At 36.0% G+C, this 20,874-nt stretch overlaps 1 protein-coding gene across 1 annotated transcript; it reads right to left on the bottom strand.

Moving 5' to 3' along the window:
* Nucleotides 1-9,246: 9,246 nt before the first annotated feature.
* RPL10L (ribosomal protein L10 like) lies at nucleotides 9,247-10,308 on the bottom strand. Its single transcript, XM_088796388.1, is given in 4 exon segments — nucleotides 9,247-9,523; nucleotides 9,525-9,617; nucleotides 10,035-10,140; nucleotides 10,143-10,308. Coding segments are annotated over 4 exon segments (642 nt in total).
* Between the last annotated feature and the right edge of the window lie 10,566 nt (nucleotides 10,309-20,874).

The raw sequence follows: 20,874 nt of genomic DNA, 5'->3' as shown, positions 1-20,874 counted from the left end.
ACAAAGAAAAAGCAAGTACAATGTATACTTGAAGCATGAATTATAAAGGTAATATTGAGATTTTGGTATTCTGCAATTAAAAGTCGGTACAATTTAGATTTTACTTCTTAGTCAGTAATTATAATTATTAAGCATAGTTCATATACAGTGAACTCCTTTGAAATTCTAATCATTTAATAATAAAGGCTAATAATAAGCAACATTCATTCAGAGTGTACTATGTCACAGAAACTGTGCTAAGTGTATGTTCTCATAATTGTCACAACAATCTTAATTTTACAGTTGAAATTGTTTTGAAGTTTGGGCAACTAAGCCTCTGAAAGTTTTAATACATTGCTCAAGGTGAAAGGGAAAGTAGAGTGCAGAACCAGGATCCAAACAAAAGTCTATATATTCCAAAACATTTGCATTTTCAATAGCTATGTCAAACTAATTTTTAATAGTTTTCTGATTTCAGTGATTACTCCTGTATCAGCTAGAGTCTATTCAGGGAGGCAGAAGTAAGGATGATATGAAATTAGAAATGTATTATAGGAATTAGACTTTGCAGAATAATGGGCACAGCTGTGGAAATAGTTCTGAAGTGGGTAGTGATAAAATGCGCCAGTCACCAACCAGAGACCATGAAAAAGTCTACTGAATACTGTTGCTGCTCTCCTTGTGCAGGGCCTGAAGACCGTATCAGTCAGAAAGATAGGCAATTGAGAAAAAGAACTTTAAATGAAAAGTCAAGAGAAGTGTGGGTAAACTGGATCCCACAGGACAAATGGGACACATGAGGACAATCTGAACCCCACAAGGAGAATCTGGAATCTCGGTCTGTCAGTGCTTCGAACGTTACTAATGCGACTCAATAGGAATCTGTGGCCTTCCACATAGCTGCACACATGCCTGGCCTGAGTCTCTGAGACAGTAAAGGGTCTGGAGATCTAGAAGGGGCTGGAGGAACTGAAGTTAGGTTGCTGCCATCCTTCGATGGGCTGTGTCAGCACACGAACCACAATATTCATGAACGTCAGTGGTGCCTGGGATTCTGCCTCGACTTGTGAGTGTAATTGTTGTTGATTCATTTCTGCCTCCCAAATCTCATGTAGATTTCCTTTGTGATCAAGCATCTATGAAGGAGAGAATTCTGGGAAACACGTTTTCAGCTTATGAAAGGTAACAGTAAAAAGCCATTGCACTGCACACATTATTGTAGATGTAAATTTTGGAAGCAATTAGAAAGGTTGTAACATTTATGAAGTCTGTATATATTAATATGATTCTATAGTAAAGTTATCACGGTATTTTTTAAGATACCTACACCAGATTTTAAAATATCACAGGACTTCTAATTAGTAAGGAGGAGTATGTAGTTTAATGATCCTATACTAAAATATAACTAGATTCTGCCTATATTCCTACCTTTAATTAAATTTCTTGGTTCACTAGAAAATAAAGAAATCTCCAAGGACCTAAAAGCAGAAACAAACAAATAACAGCAAGTTGAAACTGGAGCAGAGAGCTGTGAATGGTTGGCACATGCTAAGTGGGTTATTTCCCAGAGACATACAACAATATATAATCCTTACAGAACCTAACTGTACAGCAAAGTCAGAAAGCCCATCCTGAGAATCCCACATGCTTGATCCCTCATGAAAAGACAAATTGCTTCCAGGATAGGAGCATCCCAGGGAACAGGCAAAATCCACTATAAATGCTCTCTGGTGTAACAATACCCCAACATAGACCTTGTAACCTGAGAGTAATTTAAGAAAAATAAAACGATAACAAGACTTGCTAAAACAAGACACTATTAAATAAGAATGAAAACAAAAACAAGTAATAAATAAATTCAGATCTCAGATACCAACATTATTAATTATAAAAATAAAGCATAATATATTGAAATAAAAATAATGTATAGAAAGCGTGAAGAAATAAATATGGGATAAATATGGAGTGAAGAAAAAGAGCGATGAAAAAGTAGCTACTTTAAGAAAAAACTAAGTATAGCTTCTAAAAATGAAAACTGCAATTGCAGAAAATAAAATCTCTTTGGATAGGTTAAGCAACAAACTAAAGTCAGCTACTGAATCAATAATAAACAGAAAAATATATATGCAAAAATTATTCAAATACCATGTAATGAGACAAAGAGATGGAAACATGAACGAAAGATTAACAGACATGGGGGATATAATGAGATCTAACATATATTGAATCTGAGTTGCAGAAAAAGAGAATAGTGAAATTAGAAGAACAGTAATATCTGTAGACAGATGAGGATTTTCCAGATCCGATAAAAGAGCAGGATTTCTACAATTGTATATATAGAAAGAATAGGTTTATTAAAAAGAAAAATTAAAAAAAATGATATATGTAGAGAGAGCCCGAGACTGTGACAAAAGAGCTCTAGGGACTCAGGGCACCCGCATCCAACACTGGTTAGGTCTGCAGACTCCAAGTGGCTTAGAGCTGCGGGTGGGAGGAGAACCCCAGTGTTGGGCAGGACGCTTTCTCCTCTGCAGCCCATGAGGTTTTAAAAAGGCATACACCATTTAGAGACTTCTTTTCTTTTTTCTCTCAGCATTTTATTTCTGAGACTTATCTATGTTGTTGGCTATGGCTGTAGTTCATGTATTTTTATTTTTTGTAATGTCTCCCACTGTGAATGAATCCCAATAGATACAGTCATTGTCTTCTTTATGGAAATTGGTTTTGGTTTTTCTTCATTTTTTCCTATTACAAACAACGATATGAAGACTGTTATGTAGATCTTCTGATTCATATGACTGGGTTTTTCTAGAGTAGATATCTAAAAGTTGTACTACTGGGTCTTAGGGCAAAAGCCTGTTCAATTTTTTTATGTAATTTCAAACTATCTTCTGAAGTTAGAGGATGTGTAGACCTCAGATTTGCTAATTCAATCAATAAATACGACTGGTATTTTCCACAGATATGTCATTAGCTACAGTTAAGAATTAAATTTCCAAAACCTCAACTTTGATTTTTGGTAAAGTAGGTTTGTACCTTATTGACTGTTATATTTTTATAACTTTCAATTATTTTATAATATCTTGAAAAATATCTAAAACTGTGAAAATGGCATTTTTATCAATAACACTATTTAGTCTCAAAAAATGGCTTGCGATCGTGGAGTATTGGTATAAATTGAAGCAGTCCATTGTATGTATAAACAAAATCCTTACTAACTAGATAGAAGATGATATCAACAGATATTGTTTATTGGTAATTTGGGATATACATATACACACACATATACATACATATACATACACATATACATATATGGGAATTTAAAGAATGCTCATATTTAAGGTGCTTATACGAGGTAGAGAAGTACAGCAGCTACAGTTTAGTGGTAAAGAAGATTTGGGAATTGGTATAGAAGTTGCTTTATGTGGAAAGAGGTTTTACTTTAGTCTGGTGAAATGTCAGTGTCTTAGTAAGTCAGGCATTTACTGGTTTGGTTTTTAGAACATTTTCATCAAAATGTTCATGTAACTAGTCTGCTGGGAACAATGGTGAAGTGAACATGAAATTTTTATTTTCCAGGAAAAGCTACCAACTGTGCTCCCCTGAAGCTCTACTGCTTCTTCAGTAGCATATTTCCTTAATGATATCTAAACCTTATCTATAACTTCTTCAAGCACTTTCAATTATTAAAATTGTCACCTGTACTATGTAAACTGCCTGTCTGTTCCATTAGTGTAGCCTAGACTGATAGTTTCCGATTCTTAGGGTGGGGAAGAGGAATTCATCTGCTCTTATTCCCCCAACTCTTTCCTCCCTCACCCCTTGATATAGATTATTGACAACAGAGTGTGAACACAGTCTTATCTACGTTAAATGATTCCATGTCACAGGACACAGGTCCCCTTTCAGTTGTTGCTGTTCTGTTTATAGTACTGTCTCCTGGTTCAACATGTATCTGGTGTCTACATGCTGAGTTGGATGGGATTTGTTTTGTTTTGTTTTTTTTGTAGTTTCTTTCGAGGGTACCAGAGTTCCTCCCTCTATTCAATCCCTGTGAGGGAAATCTGGCTAAGGCATGGCTCTTTCTTTCCCTGTCCTCATCTACCGCCACAGTGGGGGTCCCCCAGACAGCTTTTTGCTGCGATGGTTCCTTCCAATAAACAACACCCTTGGGAAATGAGGCATAGAATCATCAATGCTGCTTAAACTTAAAGCACCAGAATGACTCCACACCATGGGAAATTTAAGTTTTATCCTCACTATGCCAGAGACTGGGGGTGAGGGTTGTCCCCTGGCACCTCGATCTCAATTCTGCTATCTCTTTCCTGTCTCCACCACCAGCATTGTCTTTTTGTTGATGCTTTTGTTCCATCACTCTTAACATTCAAGCAAAAGAAAATCACCACTTCCTAACAATCCAATGTTCTGTGCCCCACCACCCACCCAGAGGGAGGAAGGAATAGGTGCGCCTTTAAGAACACTGCATTTGCCCAAACCATGCCATCCTCCTCCACCACCTCAGATATTTCTCTTTATCAGTCAACTTGGGACAACAGGACATTTCATACATAACTCCCTTGAAGAGTTTAATAATATAACTGTCAAAATACAATAGTTTCTACAGCAAATAGGGTCTTATTCTTTAAATATTTGGAGCACAAAAATATCTCTTGATCAGTAACTCTCAGAAGCTTATTTAAATTATGTCATTAAATATGCAGAATCAATTGATTAGGTAATTATTTAACACATAATACAAGTTGTCAAGATTGTGTATGGACACAAACATAAAATTGTAATTTTTAGAATTCATGTCAAAAATTCTTCATTTCGATAGTAATTTTAGCTACAATTATTTGAGACGCACACTAATAAAAGGTAACTAGAAGTTGTTACAAACATGTGGAAGCATATTTTTACATGAAGTGTTTTAAAGTTAAAATTTCCAGAATAGATAATTTTTTAGTATGGCATTAAGAAGGCTTCTGGGTGAATAAACTTAAATAAAACAGGAAAAAATAAGCTCCTTCCCCAATACCTAACAAAACAAATAATAAAGAAATACAGCCAAAGAGTCATGTCATATGCATGTCATAAATTAAGGAGAGAAGAGATACAAAATGAAGACAGTATTCTCATGTGATATTCCAGAGCTCTTTTAACCAAAGCTTTCTGCGTAGTTTTAGTATAATTCCATATTTTGAGGGGCGGTGAGATATAATGGATTATATAATGATCGTTTATGAAATGTACGTCTTCAAAACTCCTCCAACTCGTACAAGCATTCTTGAAGACATATGGTATTTTAAAATGTTTAACTAATGCCCAATATGGAGAAAAAAATACTGAGTGTATAAGTAGTTACACAAGGATATCCACTGACAACTGGAGCCCCAAATACCGTAAAAGATCCTCAGGAATTGGGTTTGCCATTTTCCAGGGTTTTTCACTAAATAACAGCAGGGCAAGGATAAGAAATACACCCCAGCCAGAAGGTGACTGAGAGGAGTGAGTCTTGGTGTAGGATATTTAATGGAATCTCAGAAGAAGAATCATAATCCAGCATACATCAAAGACTATAATTAACTCTTCAAGTACTCTTTTTTCTATCCTCTCATCTTGAGGCTTTAGAAAAAGTTAATGGATAGCAATATCCAGCCCTCAAACTATAGAACCAGAAAGAAGACTAAACGAAAAAAAACAAAACAAAAAAAACTTCGTGAATGGCTGACTAGAGAAATTCACCCAATCTTTCGGAATAAATAGAACGTCTGGGTAGTACAAGTCTGTATCACACATAAGCAGTGTGAAAATAAATGACATGACAACCATATCATCATTCTTTTGAAAAATATGAGAAAAAGGAAAAGGAAAGAAAAGAAGAAATCAATATTGAATGAAAAATGTGGGTAAGGCAGATGAAAAATCCAGTTTGGGGGAAAAAAGGAAATAAAGCTAATCTTTATAAGTGAATCATATGTAAAGGTTAATTGTATATAGGGGTAAATGACAATTGTAAAGCACAATTACATTTTTCAAAAGGAGCGCCAATGATAGATGAGAAAACAGAATAACATGAAAGTGGAAATTACAAAATTAAAGATAAAAAAGAACAAAAAATTGAATCAGAATATTGAATCCAACTAAATCTAGAACTCAAGATTATACAATTGGAGAAAAATTACGGTAGCAAAACAAAATATTAAGGTTATAAATTATGAAAAAGATAACATTACTAGCAACAAAAATTAGAAGCTGAGAGGCAGTGAGGCAGGAGCAAATGTAAATAACTATAACATCAATATTAACTGTTATAAGTTAACATTAATTTTGTGTACTTAATTTGTGCAAGGCACAAAGCTATTCATTTTCTCAATAAATTGTCTCATTTAATCCTAAAAACGATTGTATAATCATAGTGTCTTAATCCCATTTTATATTTGAGAAAATTAAGGAATGGGAATACTAACTAAATAGCCCAAATAAGTCAAAAAACGGATTCAAATCCGGTAATTCTGATGCAGAGCTTCCCGTTTTTCCCTCTGTTAAGCATAACAATGACCTCACTTCACATTATTATTGATGGTGTAATTTAACTCACTTTCCACTTTGCTCATTATTTTCTGTATGACTTACCTAAAAAAAGAGTATGTAAGTATTTTAATGACATCAATGAAGTTACTGCTCTATTAAAATGAAAGCAAAAACCTATGTCATTAATATAAAGGCAGGAGATGACTGGGGCTAAATGCTTTCTCAACTCAATCTTTCAGTCAGTAGTGACACTTTAAGATCCAAAAAGCCCTACTTGATTATGTCAGGGTAGGCAGTACAAAGCTGCTAAAGTGGAAATGAAATGCCTGCCAAAGTCAGTGACAGCCAGTTCGGGCCAGATCTACTGTATATTTTTATAAAAATTAAGGATTTCAGGATAAATATGCTTAATATAATTCCATATTTTGACGGGATAGGAATGGTGGATTATATAATGATCATTTGTGGAATGTGCTTTTCAAAACTAAATTGATACAGTGCATGATCCAAATGAAGTTTTCATCATCATCTAACTGATTCAGTCAGTATTTTCCATAAAACCTGGGGACTCCATCAATTAAGAGTTTTATAGGGTGATATGTGCTTGAATTTAGTTAACTGTACTTGTACTTTTTATTTTAAATGAGTAGATAGTTCTGTTTCATTGCAGTAGTGCACAAATATATGAATACATAATATGTTCCCAAATTAAATTTTTCTTTTGAATAGAAATTTAGAAGAGTTCTGCAAAAATATAATTATCTTTCAGCTCAACTGTCTTATCAATTTTTTAATAACTACAATGACCAGAAAATAGGAAAATGCTGAAAAACAAAATCATGGCTTGGAGAACATAATGGGATTTTTGTTAAGACAAACTAAGTGAAAGTGCCCTATCAACATTAAAGGAAATAAAATGTATTCGTTTATAATAGAAACCTGTAGCAAAATTTCAAATAATAAAACTTAATGACACCTGTTTTTTTAATGTAGTAATTTTAATCTTTCATTTGCTTTTCATCCACATATCTATATGCATAATCATATTTACCAGTCTCTTAGGTCAAGGACGTTCATGGGCTTATCCTTAGCTGCCTCCCAGTATTTCGTGAGTGAGTACAGAGTTCCAAGTTTGAAGTTCAAGATGTTTGAGAGGTTTGAGACCAAAGAGAAAGGTGAATCTTGAAAGTGAAAAATATTTTCAAAGCTGCATCATAGTTGTATTAACACATAACTAAGGAACTGTTTGTTTGTGTGTGTTGTGTTTTGCATTTTGATTTTTTTTGAGGTTGGGTATTTTTTTTTGAAAGACAGTGTGGTAAAAATAAAAAGGACTGGATAGGAGTTAGAAGATCTGCCTCAGTTCTATCCTCATTTATGAATTGCATAGGATTTGATTTCCTAGAAAATTTCAGGAGTTTCAAAGCATCAAGTAAAACATGTCTAGTAATGAATGTGCTTCTTAGACTGAAGAAACCTTTCTATATAATTATATTATTTAGTATTTGTGATTCTTATTTTATATGTAATATGAAAAATATTATAAATTAAAACAGCAACCTAGCTTAAAAATATACAAGTAGAAAATATAGTAAGAGCTTGAAAGAAACATCAAGATGCAAAATTTTAGTATTGACAAATTTTTTAAGTAAACAGAAACAATTTTAAAAACATGTTTCTATACTATTTGGTACTCCTTTTGTTGTTTTCATTCAATATATTGTCTCTGAACATGAGTGGTTAGTTTAAGAACATTTAATGCACTTTTGCAGGATTGGATTTTTGAAGACTAAATGACTTAAAGAACTGGAGTTTAAAAATGTAGTATAGACCCAGAATTTCAGCTTATTTATAGTTTCTAAAATAAAACACGACAATAACAACAAAAAATCATCTGTGTGATCAGTGTAACTAATGTAGGGCAAGCTCCTACAGATTGCAAACTCTCTCTAAGGTCTTTTTAGAGCACACATAGCTGATTTTGTGTCATTTTCGCTTTTCTATTGGTTCTACTGGGACTCAGATTCAAGCAATACCGAACTCTGTTGTCAACCTATGACCTTTCTGTGAAGAAGAAAAGATTGCGCTGTCCTCTCCTGAGTGTGAGACAACGTAAGGCTTGTCTGGGGAAACCTGCCACAGTGATACCCAATTGTCTGAAGGCTAATTGAAGATGATAGATAATTCTAAAAACAATGTGCAGAAATTTATAAGGAAAACATAAGCAACAAGTTTAACAATAAATCTTTTAAATTTCAAAGACATTGTAGTTGAAATATCACTAATGTCTACCATTATTTTCATCTCTATTGTTTATTTTCTATAAACAACAAGGATTTTTTTCTCTGCAGATCGGATTTTCTCTAGCTATTTTTTTTTTCAAGATCATGATAGCTGTATAATGATGACTTTACTACAAACAAAACTTTTGACATATTTCCCCACACTCTCCCAAGTTAAAATGTTTGGATTAGAGTTGTAATAGTTTTCTCTATAAACGGCATACAAATTGTTTCATTCTCACTTGAAAGGAAAGTATTACTTACTGTTAAAACTCTTTCTGGTATTAATATGAAAATTATTTCTCTAGGAATCTATATTTTAAAAGTTGGCTACAATTAAAAAATGTTTAAGGTATTTAAAAAAGGTATATTTTGCCAGTAAATACATTTTATTCATAAGCAATAAGTCATACCAGCATGGCCAATGGAGACAGTGTTGTCAAAGATCTCAGGAGAGCAGAACTTGCCACTTGTCCAAAGGGCCACGATTGGGGACGTAATTGACTCCACAACTATCCGGGATGAGGCTCTTCTTAGACATTTTGTTTTCAAATTCATCAGCATTAAACTCGGTAAAGCCCCACTTCTTGGAGATATGGATCTTTTGGCGGCCAGGGAACTTGAACTTCGCCCTGCGTAAAGCTTCAATCGCATGTCCCTTGTTGTGAAGCTTGGTGCTCATGGACACGATGACTTGGCCACGGTGGACTCAGGCAACCGTCCCGAGGCTTTCCAAAGGCACCTCGCATACCTGTCTGGAGCCTGTCAGCCCCAGGACAGGACCACATCTTGTTGATATGTATGACATGGAAGGGATGGTGTCGTGCAGGAGACCCTGCTCGCTGCGCCATTTTTCAGGCGAGCGGCCTGTGGGGTCTCTGCTCCCGCTCCCCACACAAGAACACAGGATATGGTGAGGCCAAAAAGGAACACCCACGGAGCCATAGGTAGGGAAGTCATACCACTATGGTCTCACTGGAGGCTGGGCCCACTGGACGAGCGACCTGCCGTCCGCCTTTTCGCAGACCGACCTATGACTCTCCTCCACTCTGTTCCTCTCCTCTCTTCCGCTCTCCTCGGCTCTGCTTGGCTCCTCGGCAGTCCTTGGCTCTCCTCTGTAGCCGCAGCAGTTATACCAGCGGCCAATCGGCTAACCAGCCACAACAGAGCCAGCACCTTTCCACGTGAGGCCGAGAGCCTGTAAACTACTCTCTGGGGCTCTGTCCCCACAGATGGAGCCTCACTCCGATGTGAAAGTCATCTTTGTCACAACTTTTCACCATGTACTACTTGTTGGAACAAATTTGGGCGGCCTCCACGGCTTCAGAGGAGGGCTGCCTTATTCATCAATTACCGTGTGGCCACAGAGTGGGGACTTATCCACTTTTGCCTTCTTTTGACCCAGGGCAAAGATGTGGATCTTGGCATCAGGGACACCTCGGCAGGAGCGAGACTTCGGGTACAGCTTGTTCTTACAATACTGGTAACAGTGAGCCAGGCAGCAGCCCATGGCCACACCAGCCAGTAGGCCCGTGCGTCAAAGAGAAAGACGCATGCTCCACCCGGATGCATGTGCCTTATATGCATTGCCATCTACCCGCATAGTAACCATAGAGTCCCAAGGAAGACGTAAAGATGCACTTTTACGACACCCCCATTATAGATGCTGCAACATTCCAGGCCTATGTGTGGGCTCAGCTTGGTGCAGGAACAGGGCGGAGCAGCTGCATAGATAATATATTCTCCCATGGGCTGCCAGGTAAGCAATTGGACCTACGAAAATGGCTCGAGAAACCATTTCCTTTTTGCTGTACATCATAGGCATAGAACTTTTGCCCTTAGCTTTGTTTTACGTATAAAAGATGCATTTTCCTGGAGAATAAATAAGGAATGTCTCCCTGGCTAGTCAATATACAGTATGTCTAGTTTGTCCAAATAATCCATTTTCCGGAGTGCGTAACTTCTGTCAGCATTTGTCTGTTGATTGCTGCTTCTCAAAGAGTATGTGGTCTCTTTCCCTGGGTATAGTAGTTTCTTGCCATGAGCTCTCTGATAAGCTCAGGAAGAGATAAGAGTAGAGTGGTGACAGGGATACAGAGAGAAGATGCCTGCTACTCTTAATGCTTGATAATTGCTTTTGAGACATTAAATTTAGGTGGTTTTATTTGGCCATATTGAATGATTTTATTATCAAAATGGTATCCACAAACTTTAAATGCCAACTGAATTTTTTAACTTAAGGCTATTTACATTTTCCAATGTTACAGCCTCTGGGAACTATATAAAAGTAACTATTTATGCTTTATTAATCTTTTATACCTTACTGAGAATGAGTTTAATAGTTCTCTTTCCCTTTGATACTAGGTTTTTAAAAAAATATTATGATCAGGATCAGAGTGTAGGAAAGGAGGAAAATGGAAGAAAAAAAGAATTTACAACTAGTCTATAATCCCTACTTGGATTTTTCTAGCTTTTTTGATTCCTTCGTGCTATTTTATAAATCCTTAACATGTGACAAAATTCTTACAATGTGACTATGTTCTACCAATGTTTTCTCTTTAACAGAGAAACAAGTAAGTTACCACAAAATAACTGCTGCCCTTGAAGTGAGTAGGCTACAAAATACCCATATGAAGGTAGACATACTAAAACTACCATGTAATGTAGAGAACTTCCCTACATTACAGAGAAGCTGCTTACTTCCTTTCCCTTCCCTTCCCTTCCCTTCCCTTCCCTTCCCTTCCCTTCCCTTCCCTTCCCTTCCCTTCCCTTCCCTTCCCTCCCCTCCCCTCCCCTCCCCTCCCCTCCCCTCCCCTCCCCTCCCCTCCCCTCCCCTTCCTATCCCTCCCTCCCTTCCTTCCTTCTTTTATTTTTGCTTTCCTTCATTTCTGGATTCCAGTTTTTCTCATTTAGCCCCTATTTACTATGTCAGTTTGAATATGGAGATAAAGCAGCAAGTAATGTTGTGTTGCCCTCACAAAGCTTACAAGTCTAGGAGGGGATTTAGATGTTACTTAAATAATATGTCATCATATTTCAAAGTTCAAAATGTGCCAAAAAAGAAAAACAAAGTGAGCCCTGAGAGCCTAGGCTGAGGCCCTGATCTATACCGAGGAGTGAACAAGGAAGACTTTATCAGGAAGGAGATTTTACGAGTGAACAGGGAAGACTTTATCAGGAAGGAGATTTTACATTGTAACTGTGGCAGATGGAGCCTGGTCTATGCAAAGGCCTTGAAGCAGGCAAGAACATGGACCATTTAAGGAACTAAGGGCCAGTGTCACTGGGTGAGGGAGTGAGTGGCATAATGTGAGTCCAGTGTGTACGTGTAAGGATGGGTGGCCTGCATATCACAGGAGGCCCGTTTTACCAAGTTAGGGATCCTGATTTTTTATTCAAGACCATTGAAAAGCTTTACACAGTTTTCTCACTCTCATTATGTATAATATGGCTGATGGAGTGGAAGGGGTCAAAAAATGGATGCAGGAAGCAACACTAAAGAAAACTGAGGATAACTTGGATATGCTTTTCATATATTTTACTTTACAAAACATGTTTGTATCTTTTTCTACTATGTCATGCCCAGAATCTATTATAGTTCCGGGAGAGAGGGGTCTGAGGTCAAAGGAAGATACCTGTCAGAGTTCATGTGCCATAATGCGTTCGCCCCCACCTGTCTAGGCCGTGCTTTGGGTTTCCAAAACCCTAGAATTCTCTGACCAGCAGATGTTGTGTCCCTATCAGGGCTGGCTTACATAATCTTCTTTCCTTAATCCAAAGGGTAACCAATTATGGTTTGCCTGGAAATGTACCTGTTTTAGTATTGAAGTCCTGCATCCTGTAAAGCCCCTCAGTCCCAGGCAAAATGGGAAAGTTGGTCACCCTACCACACTTCTACATGAGGTCCTCAGGGTTGCAGGATAGAATCAGTGGGTGAGAAGAGAAAGGGAGAGCCAGACTGGGATTCTCCACTTATACTCCCTCCCCTAGCCTTACAAATATTGAAAAGGAGCCTGTGGAAGTTGCATGAGCCACACCATTCTATCAAAATGTTAAAAGAAAACCATTCCCCTCAATCACTTTCAAAATGTTGAGTGTTGTTCTGTCTCCCAACCCCTGCCACCCACAATGTGGATCACACTAAGCAAACCTTGCAAAAAATGTAAAATTTGTTCACTTTGAAGTAGCTGGAAATATTGTCGAGAAGAAGACACATGGGAAATAACTTAGATTTTTTTATTTGATAAATTTATTATTTCGATAAATGCAATACAAGTTTAACAAAGGGAGACAGTAGTGTCATATAAAATGAGATGATTTAAAGAATGAGTAGGACATATGTATGCAAAGGTAAGGAATACGCTAAGAAAAAGACATGGTAGTTATATAAGACTCTTAGGGTTTATGGGAACAAGGACTATATTTGGGTCGCTGTTTTGTTCCCTGTTTTTGGCAAACTGTGTGACTCATAGTACAATAAATATTTGAATGAGCACACAACATACATAACCTGAAATAATAAATTTGGGGATGGTATGAAGACATCTAGGAGCCCATAAAAAGCTGGCAGGTAAACAAGTTTAGACCTGACATTCAGCTTTGACTATGAAGTAGTCTTTCCTCCATGTTTTCTCTCTCCTGTTCCACAGCTCCTGGGCAAGAGGGCTGTACTGTTCTGCACTTATTGGTTAGGTATGCATCAAGGCAGCCTTTAAGTACTTACAATTAGCACTGGAAAGTGTTAGAAATACAGGCAAATTCCCAGTATCCTCTGCCTTCATGCAGACTGGAAAAGAACAGTTCTGTGCATCATTTCACATACAGCACTGCCTTTCCTTCTTTGATACCATATTTCAAACATTTCACAAAGAGCTAAACCTGACTTTGTTCTCAAAGAATATGCACTGGAGCCTAACATATTGACTGACATGCACCCTAGATTTCCTCTCCTGCTGCTGGAACCGGCTGCATTGTTGATCACTGAATCATTATTATGCAGCCTTCCATCACTTGGTGTTTGACAATATACTGTTATTCAGAGATCATGTTCCCACTTGGGCTCTCAATGAGGTGTGATGCCTCCACTGATGATGAACAGCCATTTTCATTAGCGTTTCTTAGTAACTTCACAGTGGGAGCCGTAATCTCAGTATGTTTGAGAGCCTAGATGAGCAAGTTGACTATATTTTCCTAGAGTTGAGTAGTGAATGTAAAAGAGTCATCATTATGACTCTTCAAAATCGGGCAAGCAATGGTGTCTCTTGTCATGGCTGATGGGCGGCCATGATGCCTGTCTTTCCTGCACCTGATTCACAATGGTCCACTTATCTATTAGACAAACATACGTTTTCTGAATAGAATAATATAGTCAGATGATTTTAATTGTTTAATCCCAGGAACCTAATGCATTTTTTTGACTGATATTTTATACATGTTGATTATTCTCCCTTTGGGAATCTGTTTTATTTTTATTTTGGATATAGAAACTGAGTACGTATGCTACTTACCTTTGTGCTTTGGTAGCATAGAATAAGTTACTCCGAAATAAGTGATGTATTTTTTTACATTTTCCCAGAAAATTGGAAAAAAAATAGGTGAGAATTAAATCAGGGAGAAGTAGCACATAATATACTCATTAGAATTTGATTGATTTTAGTTTATAAATTTTTACTTATTTGGGTTTTATACTTGCACAAAATTTATAAGCCATTAATCAGTTTTATGTGGTAATTAATGTGTAGTTTTATAAATATTTAAGTAATGCCATAACAAAGATATGATATAATTTATAATCTATGACAAATAATAAATATGCTATAGTAAAGTATAATAATAAAAATGCTGTAGTAAAGATGACTTGAATCAACACAAAGAATGTACATGTATATTTCAGAGCTCTTCTCTCTTAAAAGGGCTTAGTCTAATCTGAAAATTTGAGAAACAGTGCTCTGGGGTTAGGGGGCTGTGTATGAAGGCCCCTCCCACATATTGCGTACATGCGCTTCCTGTTCTTTAGAGCCAAGTCTCAGTCTATTTATTTAAAAGGAAAAACGATGGAGTAATGTTATTTTTTCCCTACTGCCCAAATTGCTTACCAAAGTCTGTGCGATTTACTAGGTTTACATACACAGACATGCATGAAACAAATTTAAATTCTGAGAGTACTTTTTACAATTTTTATTAAATTTGGGGAGGGATAACATTGATTAGTAAAATTATGTAAGTTTCAAGTGTACAATTCTACAATACATCATCTGTATATCGCATTGTGTGTTCACCACTCAGTCAGTTCTCCTTCCTTCCATCACCATGTATTTGACCTCCTTTACTTTCTTCTACCACCCAGCTCCCCCCTTAACCTCTGGTAACCACTAAAATGTTGTCTATCTATGTGTTTTTGTTTGTTTGTCTTGTTCCTTTGTTGCTTTCAGTTTTATATCCCACATGAGTGGAGTCATATGGTTCTTGACTTTTTCTGTCTGACTTATTTTGCTTAGCATGATAGTTAATCATGTATATCATGACATCTAATTGTATTTCAGGTTAAATGAATCTTGTTATGTTTAATGGATGACCCCTTTATCCACTGAACAGACTTTTTTCTTTAGGAAGGGGAATAATTAACCTTGGTGGTTAGATGTAAGGGTTCTTCAGTTATGAAAGAAGTATTCCAATTGATAAAGCACTAACTTTGGATGGCTTTGCCTCAAAAAGCTTTGCTACATCTGTCAAACATTTTAATCCATTTGCATTTTGGTTTTTTTTTTCTGTGGCAGGGAATACTAAGGATTGTATCAAAGACATTGTTCCATACTATTTGAGACACATGGTACTGATCTGCTTAGTCCCTGTTTAAAGAATTTGGCTTTATTCAAAGCTTCTGGGATGTAATCTCATGTCTTTTCTTAACATAGTGACTTTGGTCTTACTAGATAGTCTAACTATGTGATTCAGGGTGAGGACTGACTATTCTAGAAAGACCAACAATGTGAGTGATAGAGGCTTTTTGGTCAGTGGTATCGTTTGACCTGGAGACTTACATTAACCATGTGCACAATCTGTCAATCAATCATGGCTACGTAATGGAAGGTCTCAGTGAAACCTGAACACTGGTGCTTCCTCAAGTTTTCCTGGTTGGCAATAACTCCATGCATATTGTCACAAATCAACATTAGAAGAGTAATGCATCCTGAGAGGACAGTGGCAGTTCCATATTTGGTTCTTCCTCTGGACTCTACCCTATGCACTTCTTCCCTTGGCTGATTTTAATCTCTTTCCTTTCCTCTAACAAACCATAACTATGAGCATAACTTCCTTTAGTGAGTCCTGTGAGTCCTTACAATGAATTATCAAATCTGAAAGTGGTTTGGAGAATCCCCCAAGCTTGCAGTTGGTGTCAGAAATGAGGCCACTCTTGGGTACTGTAACTTGTAACTTTGTAGTTGGCTGAAACTCTCTGCAATTTCCACCCGTCACCCCCACAAACCTAATAAACCATGTATAAATAGTAGGACACTGAAAGACAGAGGAGAAAGGAAGTCTAGTTTATAGTGCCTAGGAGAGTTAAAATACATGCTAACAACAAGTAAAGACTATCCTAAAATGTTATTGATTTCTCTGCTTAAAAATATAGTGCACCTTTGTTGAAGAATTGCACATATGCATGACAGAAACATAAAGATATAGACTGTTAAGATTTGGGTGTGTTTTCTTGCATTAATGTGTCATTTTATAAACTGATTTCCATTTTACTTAAGTCTTTTCCGTAAGAATAAATGTTCTCAGTGGCCGGTTAGCTCAGTTGGTTAGAACGTGGTGCTCATAACAACCAAGGTTTCCAGTTCGATCAATGCATGGGCCACTGTGAGCTGCGCCCTCCTAAAAAAAAAAAAAAAGAGAGAGAGAGAGAGAGAGAGAGAATAAATGTTTATATAATTTCAATAATAGCAGAATATATTTTATCATATACTAAGCTCTAGATCCATATAAGATGGATAGATTTACTTCCTGGTTTTCTATTTCATTGTTCTATTTGTATATTCAAGAACTAGTACTATAGAGCTATAGCAAATAGCAACTTCAACTTACCTATTGATATAACTTGAGGTGAACATGCAGGAGCTAACTGATTATACATAGAAAGGCTGGATACTTCTGACAAAGTAATTCTTTAGTGAGGCTTCTCTTCAGCCAATAAGCAATAAAATGTAGACTAGCTACAAATGGTGCCAGAGACCAGCATAAAACAATTATGATGCAGACAGCAATGTGAATGATCACCACCGGCCAATTTTTGGTAAAAGTCTTGATTTAAAAGAAATAGGAATTCTTAATTTTTTACTGGAGAGTAAGAACGTTTGTAAAATTCTGGTTAAGTCTGGAAGATGCCTTTTTTCTTATTTCTCCTTGAGACTGCACACAATATTTTTAAATAGTTCTAAAGACAATTTAAAGGCATTCTGGAGTAGAACATACCCTAAGGCTTTACTTCACCATCTTACTTGAAGGCCACCTTATGTCCTTTATGGAATGAGGTAGATTAACTATTTTTGCATGCATTTTAATAATAATAATAATTAAAAAAGAAAAAAAACTTATCTTAACAAATTCATTTTAACATAACTTTGTTACCAAGTTGTTTCTGGAAATTTAGTAAGTTTTGAGGATCTCTGTGTTGAAATTCACCATAACGCCAAACATACCTCATGCATGTAAAATGAGAGTAAAGCTGGGCTCAGGGATGACATGTATTTCTTTACTCTATAAAAACATTTTCTTATACATTGTTTAACTTGATTGCCCAAAATAATTTTCTTGGAGGGCATACAGAAACAAGTTAACCTAATTTCCAAAATGAAGAAGTAATACTCAGAACATTAAGTGACTCACTCAAAAATACAATTTGGTAAGTGGTAGATATTAACAAAAACTTTGTGAACACTTTTCCCCCCAGTTTTTCTTCTCCAAAATTTAATGGGGGGGGGGGTCAGACTCAATGTGTATCTGAAAGTTTAGCAGACTGTAAGATGAATTGCGAATCAATTGTGGGGCACATTTAGGGTCTGTGGGATCTGAAACCAATACAAGTCTGAGGGTCCTCTTTAAAAAGAGAATGCAAATTATAAATGCAAAATTAGAGACAGAGCAAATATTTATTTAGAATAAGAAAATAAAACCATTCTCAAACTACTAATAGCTATTAAATAAAACTTACAGCACATTTAAAAAAATAATATATTTTCATTAACTGCCTGATCCACCTTTAAAATCTTTTTTCCTTACGTTTTCTGGCTACATATTCTTTGATCTCCTACCCATTCGAACATTATTTTTCTAATACCATTATAAAGAATAGAAACTCAATTCAATCTTTCCTCCATTAAGAGGGTTGAAATTTATATTGATAACATAGAAAAGTTTCTTTCAGCCTCACAACAGAGTAGCACAAATATTAGGTTGATGCAAAAGTAATTGCGGTATTGCAATTATTTTTAACCTTTTAAAGCGCAATTACTTTTGCACCAACCTAATACTATGTACATCTTTAGGATTGTCAAATTAAAGAAAAAACTTTTCTTTTTTATATATGAACTGTAATATTTAAAAAAAAATCAATTTTCTTTGGGTAATGACTACTTTCAAATATTAGTGGACAATACTTGTGAACCAGTTTACAGTTGCTATCCTTTTTGTAATATAGTGATGGGAGGGCTGGTAACCAATTATCCACCTTGTACTCACAGGGGCTGATTGTATCCAACTCTTCCCAACTTTGAGTTTAGTGACATTATTTTTAGGTTTGGTTGAATTGGCCATGGTAAGGGTATTTAGAACAGCTAAAAATCAGGCCTTTTTTTTTTTTTTTTTTTTTTTTTTTTTTCCTGGAGGGCCAGCCCTTTCTTAAACTCTATACCACCACTATTAGCACCTTCTCTCAAGTTATATGCTTCCGTCATTGGTGTCAGCACTTCATGTCAGTTCAGCGAGAAATTTAAATATCTTTCTAATGAGCTCAAACAATTCATTATTATCCACTATTTGTATTATAAAGAGATCCAAGAGCCTAGTTATAATTTCAATTATAATTTTTGCTTAATTACATAACTCTATTGATGTGATCTGAAATTTATTTTCAACAATTTAGTTTTTCTTTTTTATCTTTTTAATATATTTAAAAAAATTTTCAATTACAGTTGACATATACAATATTGTATTAGTTTCAGGTGTACAACATAGTGATTAGACATTTATGTAATTTATGAGGTGATAATCCCAGTAATTCTAGTACCCATCTGACACCATACGTAGTTATTACAATATTATTGACTATAGTCCTTATGCCATACTTGACATCCCTATGACTACCTTGCAACTACCAATTTGTACTTCCTAATCTCTTGCCGTTTTGCACCCATCTGCCAACACACTTCCCATCTGGAAACCTTCACAATGTTCTCTGTATCTATGAGTTTGTTTCTGTTTTGTTTGTTTATTTTGTTCTTTAGATTTTACATAGAAGTGAAATCACATGGCATTGGGCTTTCTCTGTCTGCCTTACTTCACTCAGCACAATACCTTCTAGGTCCATCCATGTTGTTGCAAATGGCAAGAGTTCAGTCTTTTTATGACTGTATGATATTCCATTGTGTGTATATATATACACACCTTTTCTTTATCCATTCATCCATTAATAGACACTCAGGTTCCCTCTGTATCTTGGCTATTGTAAATAATGCTGCAATGAACATATGGATGCACATTTCCCTACAAAATAGTGTTTTGGATTTCTTTGGATAAGTACTGAGAAGTGGGATTACTGGGTTTTTGTGTATCTCTTGTTTCAGCCTTTGCTTTAAATTCTATTTTTGTCTGGTATAAGTATTACTACTACAGTTTTTTTTGTTTGTTTGTTTCTGTTTTCAAGAAATATCTTTTTCTATCCCTTTACTTTCAGTGGTATGTGTCTTTTGACCTGAAGTGAGTCTCTTATAGGCAGCATATGTAATGGTTTTGTTTTCTTATCTATTCAGCCATGCTATATCTTTTGATTGGAATGTTTAATCCATTTACCGTTAAAGTATTTGTTGATAGATATGTAGTCCTTGCCATTTTATTATTCATATTTTTGATATTTTTTTCTTCTTACTAAAGAGGTCCGTTTAATATTTCTTATAATACTGGTTTGGAAGTCCTTTACTATTTCTGATAATACTGGTTTAGCTTTTTCTTGTCTGGGAAGCTCTACATCTGTCCTTCAATTTGAAATGATAACTTCGCTGGGTAATCTTGGTTGTAGGTCCTTGCTTTTCATCACTTTGAGTAGTTTGTGCTAATCCCTTCTAGGCTGCAAAGTTTCTGTTGAGAAATCAGCTCACAGCTCCCCTGTAGCTAATTAACTGCTTTTCTCTTGCTGCTCTTAAGATTGTCTCTTTATCTTTAACATTTGTCATTTTAATTATGGTGTGTCTTGGTGTGGGCTTGTTTGGGTTAATCTTGTTTGGGACTCTGCTTCTTGGGCTTGTATGTCTGTTTTCATTATTTCTTCAAATAAGTTTTCAATTCTGGCTCTCTTCTTTTTTTTCTCTTTATTAAACTTATTAGGGTGACATTGGTTATTAAAATTGTATAGGTTTCAAATTTACATTTCTATAGTACATAATCTATGTATTGCATTGTCTGTTCACCACCCAGACTCAGTTCTCCTTCTGGTACTCTGAAGATGTGAATGTTAGTACACTTGATGTTGTCTCAAAGGTCCCTTAAACTAGCCTCATTTTATTTTTTTGTATTATTTTCTCTTTTTGCTGTTCTGATTGGGTGTTTTCTGTTATCTTATATTCTAAATCTCTGATTTGATCCTCTTTAAGTTCTCCCTGAGATCAGTGAGCATCCTTATAACCAGTGTTTGGAACTCTGCATCTGGTAGATTGCTTGTCTCCATTTTGTTCAGTCCTTTTCGTGGAGCTTTGTTCTGTTCTTTTATTTGGGACATGTTTCTTTGTCTCCCCATTTTGACTGCCTCCTGTCTTTGTTCTATGTATTAGGGAGAGCTGCTATGTCTCCCAGTTTTAATAGA

The sequence above is a fragment of the Rhinolophus sinicus genome, chromosome 3, assembly GCF_057876585.1.
Source record: "Rhinolophus sinicus isolate RSI-liver-muscle chromosome 3, RSI-T2T, whole genome shotgun sequence".
NCBI lineage: Eukaryota > Metazoa > Chordata > Mammalia > Chiroptera > Rhinolophidae > Rhinolophus > Rhinolophus sinicus.
This window is presented reverse-complemented; position numbering and strand designations above follow the sequence as displayed.